Raw genomic sequence first — 13,524 nt, 5'->3', positions numbered from 1 at the left:
TCACATCCATGACTTTGCCTATCCTGTCATTTTCACCTTGTGTGAACAAGAAAACCATCTGGGAAATTAACTCTAGATGGTTTCGATGTCATTTAAAAAACGTGTTGGCTTCCTAAAGCATTAGAACAAAATCTCGTTTACATGTAACAAAATTGGGGAATGCCACAACAATATTGTTAACCACCTTATCCAACCTTCTCAAATAAGAAGCAATGAAAGAGACAAGAACCTGACTTAATTTTCCTCCTTTTTTTCTCTAGAAACCAACCCAAGATAAGTGCACACTCCTTCTTTCCCTTCAGTAAGCAGAGTGATGACTTGGACGTGTCCTTTGGTTAAATGGTCATCTTGGCTTTCTCAGTGGTCCATCCTGGAGTTATATCCCTATTGTGCACAGAGAGGAGTTTCCTTTCTGAATGTTGGGAAACCACATTTCTTTCTTTCCTACTATATCGTAAGTATGAATTGGCACTCAACCCAGATGGGGTGTGGCTGCAGGTGGCAGGTGGAACCGAAGTCGGCCTCTGGAACCGTAGGATAATTCACATAGTTTCTGCTCACTGAGCAATGTGGGGCTGGCTGCCCACACTGCTAGAGCTGGGTCTTTTTCTGATTTCCTGCCAACTGGTGACAGTGATATTTCCATATTTGGGAGAGCAGTGCAAGGATGAGACTCAGTCATCAATTCTACATCTTTCATACTTTCCTGAGGTTTTTTTCCCTTTGGGTTTCTTGTCTCTTGCTCTGTTCCTGAACTGTCCTCCAGTGCAAAGCGTGGTGGGTGTTGGAAGTGGTAGCTTCCTTAGCAGTGGGATCATCACTTTGAGTAGGAACATGGGACCTTCATGTTCTGGTAGAATGACACTCAGATTAGCTCTACCCTATGCCTGACCCATAGACACCTGCATTACAGCTTAATTGGATCCAAACCCCTAAAGCAGCCAAATTATTAATATTAATGTACCAAGAAGGGAATTTAAATTGTTGCCTTTAAAATAAACTTTCTACTTCTGTTCCATTAGAAGTCCACTGGACATGAAAAGTAACTGGATGCCTTGTCATTTTGACATTTGAAAAACTTACCTACACAAATAGCAACTCCTAAGTAGGCGACAGTGGTGATGAAAATAGCCAGCATGGTTCCTCTGGGGATGGCATCTTGGGGATCCTTGGAAAAATAATGTGGAGGTAGGAGAAGAGAGGGTAGAATAAGAAACAGAGGTCACTTGGAATTTTTCCTATATTTTCAAATTTGTTGGCAAAACTTCCTGAGGCGAATTCTAAAGAAAAGGTTAGGCAATGGCAAAGTGGTAAGCTGGAGATCATTTCAAACAAAGACAGGTTTTGAATGATTAAAGAATTCTATAAGACTTTGTGCTGAACAGAAGAGTTCTCTGTCTAGAAGGGAGGTTTTCAGGGAGTTTTATAGAAAAGTACACTAGTCACTCCCTAAGGTCTCTCTCTTCTCTTTATCACCTATGGATTTTATGCAGATATATTGGACTTTGAAGTGTTAGAGGAAAATATACAAACTTGTGGCACAGTGACAACATTTGTGTGTGTATCTTAGTTTTCTGTTAAGTTCAGATTTGTTTTAAAAAATCACTTTTGACTGAGCAAAAGGATGATCCACTAAATTCTCTAATTCCTCAATTTTTTTATTTGGAATCTAGTTCAGGAATAACTGTAATAGAAAAATTTAATTTCCATAAGCAGGCATAAAGGAAGAGGCACGTGGTAAAAGTAAATACATTTACTGAGTTGAGCTCACATCATATGTAATATTCTGTTTTATATCCTATTTGGGAGCTCAATCATATCATAATCAATTCTCAAGGAGCATACCTGTTTAAATAATTCAGTTCAATTTAGGGAAATTCATTTCAACCTAACAGGGATTATTAAATAGGAATTTTAATGTAGTCATTGCTTATGCAGGACAGTGCCTGGCATGTAGTAAGAATCAACAACTACTGAATTGAGAGAAGCAGGATCCCGATAGGCAATAGTCCCTCCACCAGAGGATATGAGACTCATCAACACAAATAATCATTCAATGCACTCGGATAAACCCTGAGCATTTTTTAAACTTAAATCTGCCAATCAAGTCCAACAAAAAAGTTAACTCATGGTGAATGCAGACTCATCCCGACTGCTGAAAATGATAACTGAGCCAAGCAATACGCCTCCACATGAGAGTAATCCAGGCGCCTCCAGTGCTGCTCTGTGAGCGTTAATTCCTTTCATTCTTTTAGAAATATCTGCAGACTGGGTTTGTTCTGACACATACCTACTCAGCCTCCTCCTTCTAAACTATTGATTCTAAAAGTGAATGTGGCAGGTGTGTGCAAATGAGCAGGTCATGAAAGGAAGAAGGCAATTGTGGATGAAGTGGGTGGGTCCCACTCAATCCCCCAATTCGTGTTATCTTCTGAAATTAATATTATTGATTAAGGATTTCTGGACCCAAATGAAATGTAAGAATGGATTTAAGTGGAAGAAAGGAAATATATGTAAGGGTAAGAGGTTTGACGATGGAAGACAGTCTTACATCAAAACTCTACAAATTCTAAAATTACTTCCTAGAACTTACGTGAGAACTAACTTGACCCTAGTAAATTTGAATGCAAATATATAAATGTATGACCATATGTTGACATTGTATAATCTGGCTACATTCCCCCTAGACAGGGCTCAAGACCCTGACAAAATCTTATTCCTAGGTTTCACTCTAAATCTTAGTTCCCACTCCCCAGCAGAAATCCTAAATCTGAATTTCCTTCACCTTTCCTCATTAAATTCTATATTAAGATGGATTTATAAACTCTATTAGATGACTGACGTTTTGGGTATGTCATCCGCATCCTAATCTTGTATCCCTGAGATCATACCTTACTCTCTTGATTAAACTTAGGTATTTCCCAAATCTTCTCTGGGCTCATATTTACAGATCATCTCTTAGGGTGTAATTAGCTAATAGAAGATTCAGGATGGGAAATCTGTAGCATCCCCATGTGCCAGCTCTTGTCAGCTATCACTGGCAGCCTGAAGCACCGTCTTGGGAAGAATTCTGAAGCTCTCAGCAGGCGTCAGCATCTTGCATATACTTATGGTGGATAAGTAATAAATGTTTACAAAGTTAAACCGAATCTATTATGCTTTAATTATTTCTAGTTTCACTCTCAGGGAGAAATATTGTCTGGAAGTACTGAAGGCCTTTTGTCATCTTCCAACATATGGTCACTTCTCGGTTCTGAACATACTTGACCATTCTGACTTTTAACCATATTAATGACTACATCTCAAAGCATCCTCCTCTCTTGACTGTGATGATCCCCCCCTCTCATCTGGTTTCTCCTACCTTTTAGAGAGCTCTTGCTCTTTCTTCTTCATGGACTCCTTTTCCACAACTGATGCTTTGAATGTTTGCTTCCTCCTGAGTGAAGTCTTCTGCTGCCCTTCCTCTTGCACATACCTGGTGAGTTCATCCATGCCTATGGCCTGCTGTCCTGCCATAGCCCCTTTCCAGAGCTTCAGACTCATAAATCTAGTTATTTGGGGACAGCTCCACGCTGATGTCCCTCTGCCATTTCAAAGTCAGTGGCTATATCTGAGCTCCTTTTCCTCACTTACTTCAGCATAAAATCAGTTTACTAGGTTACAAACAGCATTCAAGGAAAGGAATAGAATAGAACAGAACTGATGTGAAAAGATCAGAAAGCTTTTGCTTATAACAAAGCAAAGAATTGTTTGGAGAAACTTTCGTATGTGTGCATTGGGTTGTGATATATGTTTCTCACTGTGGGTCACATGCAAAAATGTCCTTTCCAATTCCTCTCCTAACTCTCTGCCCTAACTAACCCCTTTGATCTCCTTCCCCTGCCATGGGCTTAATTCAGGCCCAGCCATGTCTTGTCTGGACTATTGATAATCTCTGACCTTTCTGCCTCCAGTCTCCCTACCTATCTCCAACCACCCTCTAATCCATCCATAAATTTGTTGAGGTAAAAATTGTGTTTTCTATTTTTTGTGTCTATGGTATAGAAGGCTTATTGTCTTCTAATATCCATTCTCACTGTCTTCCTCTTAATTCCAGAACCCCCTAGAATTTTATCTGTGCACATAGTTGCCCACCTAGAGACCTCATGTCTTTGCAATTAAGTAAAGCCAGAAGACTAAATTCTGGCCAATGTGCTGTGAGCAGAAGAGATATGTGCAAATTCCAAGAATTGCTTGCCCTCTACTTCCTCATTTTCCTCCCTGTAGACTAAAAGGGGCCTTGGAAGAGGTCAGTTTTCTTGGACCTCGAAGATGAGAGCAAACTCCTTGGGGCTAATGAAACAACAGGAAAGACGTCATTTGAATTCCTTGGCTGCATTTTGAGGCAGACCTTTCTTACTCCACTGGACTGCCTACTAGCTTGAATTCTTATGTGCCAGAAAAAGAAACTTCTATCTTGTTAGGCCACTGATATTGATCTCTTTTAAAACATTTAAATCAATATCCTAACAAATAAAATGCTCTTTACATACTTAAAGTAATATGAATGGAGTACCTGTTAAATGCCTACTAAATGAATAAATGTATCTATGAATTTAATGACATAGGTATCAGTAATGATTTTGGTTTGTTTTTTTTACTCCTGAATGTTCCATGTTCTGATTCATTATGTGCTACAAAGAGAAAGGATGGTATCTATAGGTTGTCACTGAATTATATTCCTTTTGTTAGAAATATGACACACTGTCAATACACTTCTTTCATCTGATACCATTGAATAAGACTTCTGGAAGAACTATTTGGAATAGGAGTCAGAACTTGGCATTAAAAGAGAAAATGTTTAAATTACCAGGAAACCTTGCATAAATCGAATAGCTTTCAATTCAGTAGAAAAGCATGACCACCGAGAATCTCTATAGCTCCTCTTGCTGCCCAGGACTACGAAACAGAAAAAGCAACATACCTCCAAATCACCTGAGATGTTGGCACCAGCAAGAATTCCAGTAGCTGCTGGAAAAAAAATGGCAAAGACAGAGAAGAAGCCTTCGCCCTTTGTAAAGCTTGGCCCAAAGTTTTCGGCAAATATCGATGCTACAATGCAAATAAGAAAATGATAACATAGGAGATAAAGTCACCTTCTGCTTCTATAGCCCTCAGTGCAAATGTATGCTTAGATTCTAAATGGAATGAACTTGAAGATGTTGTATTTCTGATAGACATTATGTGACTATTTGACCATAGTCAAAACATGTATCACAAATTTTTAGATCTCTAAGACAACAACTCTGAAAAATCAATAATCGTTGTGGCAACGGAGACCCAGGCTGCCTGATTTCTTTGCATCTAAAAGATGGGGAAAAAAGAGAAGATAGAGAAATCGCTCATAACCATGACTGATGGCCCCTCAAATATACCACACACACGCACAAGCCCAACTACATTCTCATACACCTAAATATTTTAAAGTATCAATACATCACTTTTCTTTTAATTGTAAGATAATTTTGTGGGTAAGGCTATCCTATAATTTTGCTACTTATTTCCTAACCCCCTTCTCACTCCCAGAGATTGAATTTTAGGTCTTTATACTAGATCTCATGTATGGGAGAATTTATAATGAGGAACTTTGGTCATAAAAAAATACTAACCTGCAGGTAAATATTAGAACTGATGGTTGCCTCCAAGTTACTTAGATGAAAGGAAACTATCTTGAAGAAAAATACTGAAGAAAAGGGAGAAAGGAAAGGAAAGGAAAAATGTGAACAAAAAATCTGGGATGCAAAAATAAGCAAAAATTTAAAACATCAGAAAAAATATAACAAGAGCTGAAAGAAGGGAATAGACTGGAAAGGAAAAGGATAATAAAATACAAAGAAAACAAAAGATAACCTTTAAAAAGAAAACAAAATGAGGAAGAAAGATGATTTAATATACAAAGGAAACAAATACAATATTGATGGTAAGTAAATCATGAAAGGAAATATATAAAAACTAAGCAAGTGAATTCTTGAGTAAGCTAGGGTGGAAAGATGGGAAAGACTGGATAGCTGGGGTAGAAGAGGAGAGAGAAGTCAAATTTTATATTCAGCCAAGTTATCACAGGATGATACTATATCAAGTAATTCCCACAGTCCTTTATGCTTGAAAATTCAACTGTGTTGTTTAACTAGTTAGTGCTGTAGATAAGCAAGGTACAAAAAGTCTTGTAGGAAGGGAAAAGAAATGATTATATTTGACTTGGGTGCTCTGCAATGGTTGAACAAATTGCTCAAGCTGTGTTCTCTTTCCCTGCACGTGCTCTCTATTTCTACTCTTTGACAGTGACAACAATTTGATGAGCTTTTAAGGTTTACAAAGTGCTTTCACTTCCATTATCTCTTTTCCTTCTCAAAATCCCCTCAGGAAGGTATTATTATTTCTCACACTTCAACAGAACACTCTGAGGCCCAAATACATTAGGTGACCTGTCCAGTAAATGGCAAGATTGAGACTCAACCTTGGGTCTCCTGAATCCAACTCCAGGCTCTTCTCTGGACCACACTAGGATTCCAACTGCTGGAGTGGTTTTGTTGGAGATGGTGATAGAGTTATGGAGGGCATGTAGAATCATTTATTGCAATATAACCAGTTTGTCACACTTGCCTTGGTAATTAAAGAAACCTCTGGACTTCTTCTCATTATTGGATGGAATGACAGTTCCAATGAAGAAATTTGCGATAGCAATGAGAAGAATGATCAGAAGAATCACTTGAGCCTGGAAAGGCAAAATAAAAGAAGAGGACATTACCTTTATTTAACATTTTAAAAATCTAATTATAACAATTATTTGTGTCCACTGAAGAAAGTCTCTACCTGAGTTTTCCAGTTAAGATTCTGGTATTCAGGGTAGATAATAAGCGTGTCCATCTAAACAGCATTTTAAAAAGTCTTATTTCCCTGGGTGTAGATGTTACAGTTTCAATGAGAGCATGTGCTTGGGCAGTTGAAGGTGACATTTCAAGAACATTCCTCAGGGGCCCCAGGACTGTAATTGGGGCCAAAATGTTTACACTGATAGAGTTGAGGTCTTTATTAGGCAGAGCACCTATGGGTTCCTTCCCTTCCCAGTACTTAACTGCAGGAAAGAGTACAAGAATACGGAAGGATTACAGAACGCCCAAGATGCCCAGTGCCCAGGAAATCAGGCTGCCAATATGTGCCGAGCATAAGCGTCTGTGGTGTTGACCAGCTAAATGATCTTCCTTCAGTACTTCCATATCCCAAAGTGTTTACTGTTTTGGCATTTCCATATACTGTTCTCTCTGCCTGGAGTGCACTTCTTCCTACTCTTTGCAAAGACATTTTCTTCCTTTAAGTCCTTCTCAGAGAAGCCTATCTTGATTACCCAATCTAAAAAATAGCAGCTAACATTCACTAAGGGCTTAAAATATAACAGACTCAGATGTAAAACTTTATATAATTTACCTGTAAATAATATCACCAACAATCCTATGAGAAGGTAATATTATTATTCCCATATAAGGAAACTGAGGCACAGAGAAGTTAAGTAATTTACTCAATGTCACACAGAAACAAATTGAAATCCAGGCAGTTTGACAGCAGAGCTGTCACTAACTAACTGCCATCTTAAGGGAGTCAAATAACATAAGGTTGGCTCCCTTGTTATTTTCTATCTTGGTGCCCTGATTGAAAACACTGGTCATAATTTACCATTTTATATTTGTGTTTTTTTTTTTTTTTTACTTGCTCTTTATTACTCATATTCCCACTCAGTCATCCCAGGTGCTGACCAAGATGGGGAATGTGTCCATTTTGGTCACAGCCAAACACCTAATGCTTAGCAGAATATCAGGCACAAGGTAAGCACTTATCTTAATTTTAATTTAATGTGTGAATGCACAAATGCCATGCAGGTATGTTCCCTGTTGCCTTATATAGACAGGAGGCATTACCATCTTTCATTTCTGGAAAACACTTGAGGCATCTCAAGTTATATAGGAATATTCTCAACTACACCAGTCACTGCAGGGAGTTACAAAGGTGGCAAAGACATGCTCCCATCATGCGGAAATTTACTGTCAGTTTTATTACTAGTAACCCAGATATTTTCTGGTTACAGGGCCTATGGTGCCCTCAGAGTCACTGCTCAGGTCCTGGGGTTGTTGGGGAGAATGATGGCTTCTGCCTCTCTTATGCTCTCCCAACACATTTGCCATTTCTTTGGGGCTTCAGCACCCACAGCCAACTTCAAAGGGGGACACCAGGGTTGTGACAGAGATACAGGTTTCCAGCATGCACTGTTGCCTTGATTTTAAAGGTCTGTGTGTGAAGATGGCCATGACCTTGGTGTCTGTGGCCCTGTGAGGACAGTGCACAGAGGAACCAAGCACAGGCCTGCTCACGGGATGTATAAGCTGTGGTTCATGACTGCCCAGACCTCGTGCTTTTGAGGGTTGGTTTTCCACTAGTGCTAACGTGCTCCTCTCACAATAGCCCATAATAATAGTAATTCTCTTTGAATATGGGGTTCCTTCTATTTCTCTCTCCCCACTGTAATTTGTTCAGGACCAGACCAGTCGTTGTTGATAACATCATTTTGAAAAATTCACCTTTGCTTCCCATTCCATTCCAGCCACAGAAATTCCTAAAAGAATCACCACAGTGATAGAACCTATTATCCGGATGTCATTGGTTGGGTCCACCATCATTGAATCACTTTCCTGGGAAAAAAATCACAGAAATGGTTCGAGGTACAGCCTTTTTGCATGTATGTTTTATTGAAACAGTTAATGTTAAGAAGAGATACCATTTACTAATGCCTTGAGCTATATAGGATAATAGAAAAATGAAGCACTTATAAATATGAAAAGGTAAAGAACCCAGCATTCTATTATTTGTAGCCAAGGTAAGGAATTGGAAATTTTAGAAGTTCATTCTATTCACAGCTTTTGAAGCTTTTGTGGCACTAAATATGTATGCATGCATGTATCAAGTTTTGTTTCAGAAGAATGGTGTTACTTTTGTGTGTCAGGGGAAAATCTAGAGGAATAAAAACGAATGGTTTCCAACATTAATATTGGAAAATAAATGCTATTTAATTAAGGAATAGATGAAGCAAACTGGATAATGCATCCCTTGAAGATAACACATCTCATGAACTATACAAAAAAACTCATTTGTTCATCTAATCTTCAAATAGAGGTACTTTTACCAATTGAATTGAGTAACTGTTATTATTAACAGGAGAGGAGGACTGGAGGTTAGTCCATCTGCCAGCTAATTGCCCTGCTCTCATATACCCTATACTAGACGAGGCATCTAAACTACGAAATGTCAGTCTTCTCCAGTGAGATTTTTTAATGTTTGAGCATCTGTGGAGAATAATAATAACTGTAATACTGTAACAGTATTATTACTGTTGATAATCTCCCATATTTCTCTAGTACTATATACATAATATTTTTCTTTTTTTTGAGGTACCGGGGCCAGGCATTGAACCCAGAACTTAGTATGTGGGAAATTGGTGGGCAACATCAGCTCCCTTGAGTTGTTTTTTTTCATACATTTGCTTGTTTGTTTTGTTTTTGCTTTTAGGAGGTCCTGGGGATCAAACCCGGGGCTTCATCATGGAAGCAGACACTCAACCACTTGAGCTACATCTGCTCCCCAAATGCTTTATATTTTACAAAATATTTCACATACATTATTTCGTTTGATTTGTATCCCATATCTATGAAAGAGAACATTGTTATTACACATTGTTACTATCCCTCTCCATGTTACAGATTTGCAAAATGAGGCTCAGATGGGTATAGGGACAGGTCCAAAGTCTCTCAGCTAGTAAACATGAGAGCCGGGACTCAAATCCAGATCGTCTCGTGCCAAGCCCAGGGTTCCTTCCACTATCTCCAACTTTCACATTCTGCAGAATAAACTCATCTCCTCTCATCTTGCATAGTGGCATCCCCTAGTGCCCTGAAACAAACTGAACTGAGTTATCTTGCTTGGCTGAAGGAAAGAAAAGCATTTAGTTACCTTAAGAAGATCTACCACAGTCTCAGCAAATCCCACCACATACATAGCAACAGCTACTGCATTGGCAAAAGCAAAGATCAAGCCTATAGACCCACCGAACTCGGGCCCTAAGCTTCTTGAAATAAGATAGTAGGCCCCACCTGAAACAAGAAATAAACAAGTTTTACACTGAGAATCTGCTAAGGGACTAAGCTTTTGTGACCAAATGATTTTGAAAGTCTAAGAACATTTGAAATATTAATTATTCTAATAAAAATATTATCACTTCCTAGTAATTTTAAGAACCTGTGGCACCTTAAAGAATAGCAGGCCTTCCCTTTGTTTTGCATATAATCTAAAATAGGAGTATCCTGACTTGACAAAACCCAATTTATTGAAAGCTAAATGTACACAAATGCTACAAATGGAAACACAGAAATATTTATGAAAGAATCCTTTGTCTTTTCAAAGTATTCATCAGCATTTAAGCAATAATGCAACTAATGATTAAGTTAATATACAAAGTTTCCCAGAATAGGCAGGCCTAGGCAGAAAACGAAGTGAGCGGATTTTATCACAGTTCTTCTAACGGGTTTCTTCCTTTCTGGTGTACAGATGTGTGTGTGTGTGCGCACGCACGCGTGTATGTTTGTGGTATATATGTTTGCTACCTAAAACAAGATACATGTATAGCACTATGAATTACTCAATATATAATCTAAATTGGTCTTCTGTTTTTTTAGCCCACAGAAGTCATGGTTATTACCAAATATTCATATATGTTGGGGACTGGCAAGTGGAAGGAAGGTAGGAAGGTGTTAGAACAATCGCTAACTCCTTGGTCCAAGGCAGTTCTGTCTGTCTCTGTACACATGACCCAATAGGACTGGTTAACTCCCTAAAGCAGGTTTCTGAAGGAAAAAAAGTGACTATGGAGAGGCCCGATTAACACAGACCAGAGAAAATTAATGACCTCCTCTTTTGAGCTTGTCTTAGGGGTAGATGGAGTTGGAACAGGAATGATATTCAACAAACATACCTGGCAGAAAGTCCAAACTATCTTTTACTGAGATGTGATTTCCTCCACTAGAGTAACTCCTTTAGGTTAAGGGGTCAAAGTACTCTCTAAAAAATGTAACATTAACATCCTCATTATTTCTTTTATCCAGATTATTTTCAACATATTAGCCAGCCAGTTATCAAGGCTCGGCCAAGATGAGAGACTGAGCAGAAGAGGGAGTGAGAGTCAGGAATGCAGTGAGTGTGTGGGATGGTGTTCAAGAAGGCCCCAAGTTGGGAGACCTGGCTAAGGTATGCGGTAGAGACCCGGAGAAACCAAGGGGGAAGAAGGGAAGTTAGAAGAAAAATGATAAACTTCACGCAGTTCATTTTTTGTCTAAAGCCTGCCTGTTTCTGGATTACTTGAAAATGAAAATACCTCTTTGTTTGCTTGTATTTATTTTATTGTTTATTATTTATTTTAACAACCTTCCCATGCTTGTTGGCCACTAGAAACACAGTATTAGGGATGAATCCTGGGGGTTGGGTGCAGGAGGGATTTTATTGAGTAGGAAGTGTTAGAGTGTAGGCTTGGGCCCAGAAAACACACTGATGGAAACAGGGAGTGAGCCAGCAGAGCTTGCTCAAGGCACAAAGGAGCCACGTGCTTTGCTCTAATACTCTGTGCCTTCCCAATAGATAACTGGCCTCTTTCCACTATATATACATGCTTAACCAGAGGCAATGGGTCAGAGAAGTCTTTTCTAGAAATGCCTCAGGTTTAGTTGAGAAGAATTTTGCCCTGCTATTTAAACTTTAGGTTTTCTTTCTTTCTTCCTTTTTCTTAGACTTTGGGGACTAATTAACAGGATACCAGTTTTACTTCCAATTTTAATCCAATATAAACATTACTACGCAACCAAAAACTTAGCTGTAAGTAAATTAATTGGCTTACCTCCTCTTACCACTCCATTTGTGCAAATGGCAGACATAGAAATACCTGTTAGTGTTGTCACTACTACACTCAGGCCAATGATGATGACTCCAAGACCTGCAAAATCCCCCAAAAAAGGTGTTTGGTTCCAGTACTGAGGGAAGTCACCAGAATTTCAGGAGGCAGCAGTCCAAATCTTGTCATGGAAGGATCAGTCTCCTCATGAAAAACCTGAAATGTTCTAAAAGATCCCATTGCATGAGGGTCTGGGAATCACCTGAAATGCACTGATGTCTTGCCCAGGAATCATTTCTAAAAAAACAACAGGAGGTGTGCAGAGTATCCTGAAAGAGAAAGCATCTGGAAGCCAGGTCCTGAAATGCACCAGAGCAGTCCCATTAGAAAAGAAACCAGAGCTGACCCTTCTGAGTCTGAACTTTATTCACAGTACCTTCTGCTTCCTTCTGCAGCCAGCTCATCCACGTAGCCTGTCAGACTTCAAGATCATCGAACTACTTCTTTGGTCTCATCAAAAAGAAATATATAAAAAGTTTTTGCCTACCCGTAGCAAGTGATGAGGGCATTAGATATCTTAGAGATTTTTACCTCCACGAACAAACCCGTTAGTTGCTATTGCAGAAGTTGACAACCCAGTAATAGAAGTTACCATGGTGGAAAGAAGAATTATGAGAACTCCAAGACCTGTTAGCAATGAGAGATAGAAGATATTATATTTTATTTTTCTTCCTGGTATTTCTTCTTGCTGCAAACTACACTTCCTTTAATTTAGGTTGTCACGTCTAAGCCTTGGGCCCCACTGGGTTCCTTTGTGGTAAGGAGAAACTGGTATGACTGGCATAAAGATCAAGTCGGAGAACTGCTCATTATGATGAAGGACAGTTTCGAAAAGTAAACACCATCTAAAATGCAGCCTTGGGAAAGGAAAAGTTGACTTATGCTTTTGTCCTCAGAGAGAAACTACCTTGGCTGTGAAAAGAGAAAACATGACATGTGACCTTCTCTCTTGCTGAAGAGTAACCTGAATGAGAGAGTTGGGGGTTGACAAAGGTTAAATCCTTCTCCATTTTTCTTGCATCCCTCTTGCCTAGAAAAAAAAAACAAAGGAACTTGGATTACCTTTGAAAATACTCCAGAAAGGTCAGTGGTGAACTATTTGAGCTTGTGTTGCCTTTACCTTACAAATGATTGTGCGAGTCACAAGTCTAATTACCTCCTCTGACATATCCATTTGTGGCAATAGCAGAGGTAGATAAACCAGTGATACCAGTCACTGTCACGGCTAAGCCGATGATAATCACACCAAGACCTCAGTTGAGAGAGGAAAATAAAGGCAATTAAACAGTGGAATAACCCATTAGATCATTTACATAAAAGCAGCAAGTCTGGGGTAATCACTCAAGGACCACATCTGAATTAAACAAGTTGCCCTGGAAATCACCACTGAACAAGTGCTCAGCTCTTACTTGTAGTGCCTCTACTAGTGACAAGATCCAAGAAACCAAGAGTTAAGATGTGCAATGCTAAGCTGCACACGACTGAACAACTGAGGATGGTCT

At 39.1% G+C, this 13,524-nt stretch overlaps 1 protein-coding gene across 7 annotated transcripts in view; it reads right to left on the bottom strand.

Moving 5' to 3' along the window:
- The window catches only part of SLC12A1 (solute carrier family 12 member 1), a 103,232-nt gene that overhangs the window by 52,315 nt on the left and 37,393 nt on the right, over nt 1–13,524 (bottom strand). For 3 of the 7 annotated variants that reach the window (XM_071214183.1, XM_071214180.1, XM_071214182.1), the window contains 6 exons: nt 12,554–12,649; nt 10,036–10,175; nt 8,610–8,720; nt 6,643–6,754; nt 4,964–5,091; nt 1,084–1,168 (listed from right to left, as the gene is read on the bottom strand). In XM_071214183.1, the coding sequence (XP_071070284.1) occupies nt 1,084–1,168; nt 4,964–5,091; nt 6,643–6,754; nt 8,610–8,720; nt 10,036–10,175; nt 12,554–12,649 (672 nt within the window). Of the gene's footprint in view, nt 1–1,083; nt 1,169–4,963; nt 5,092–6,642; nt 6,755–8,609; nt 8,721–10,035; nt 10,176–11,968; nt 12,065–12,553; nt 12,650–13,178; nt 13,275–13,524 lie in introns of all 7 variants that reach the window. The other 4 variants (XM_071214184.1, XM_071214181.1, XM_071214185.1 and 1 more) reach the window with 2 other exon arrangements.

This window comes from Dasypus novemcinctus, chromosome 3 (assembly GCF_030445035.2).
Source record: "Dasypus novemcinctus isolate mDasNov1 chromosome 3, mDasNov1.1.hap2, whole genome shotgun sequence".
Lineage (NCBI taxonomy): Eukaryota > Metazoa > Chordata > Mammalia > Cingulata > Dasypodidae > Dasypus > Dasypus novemcinctus.
Note: the sequence above shows the minus strand (reverse complement) of the source record. Positions and strands in the feature narration are given on the sequence as shown.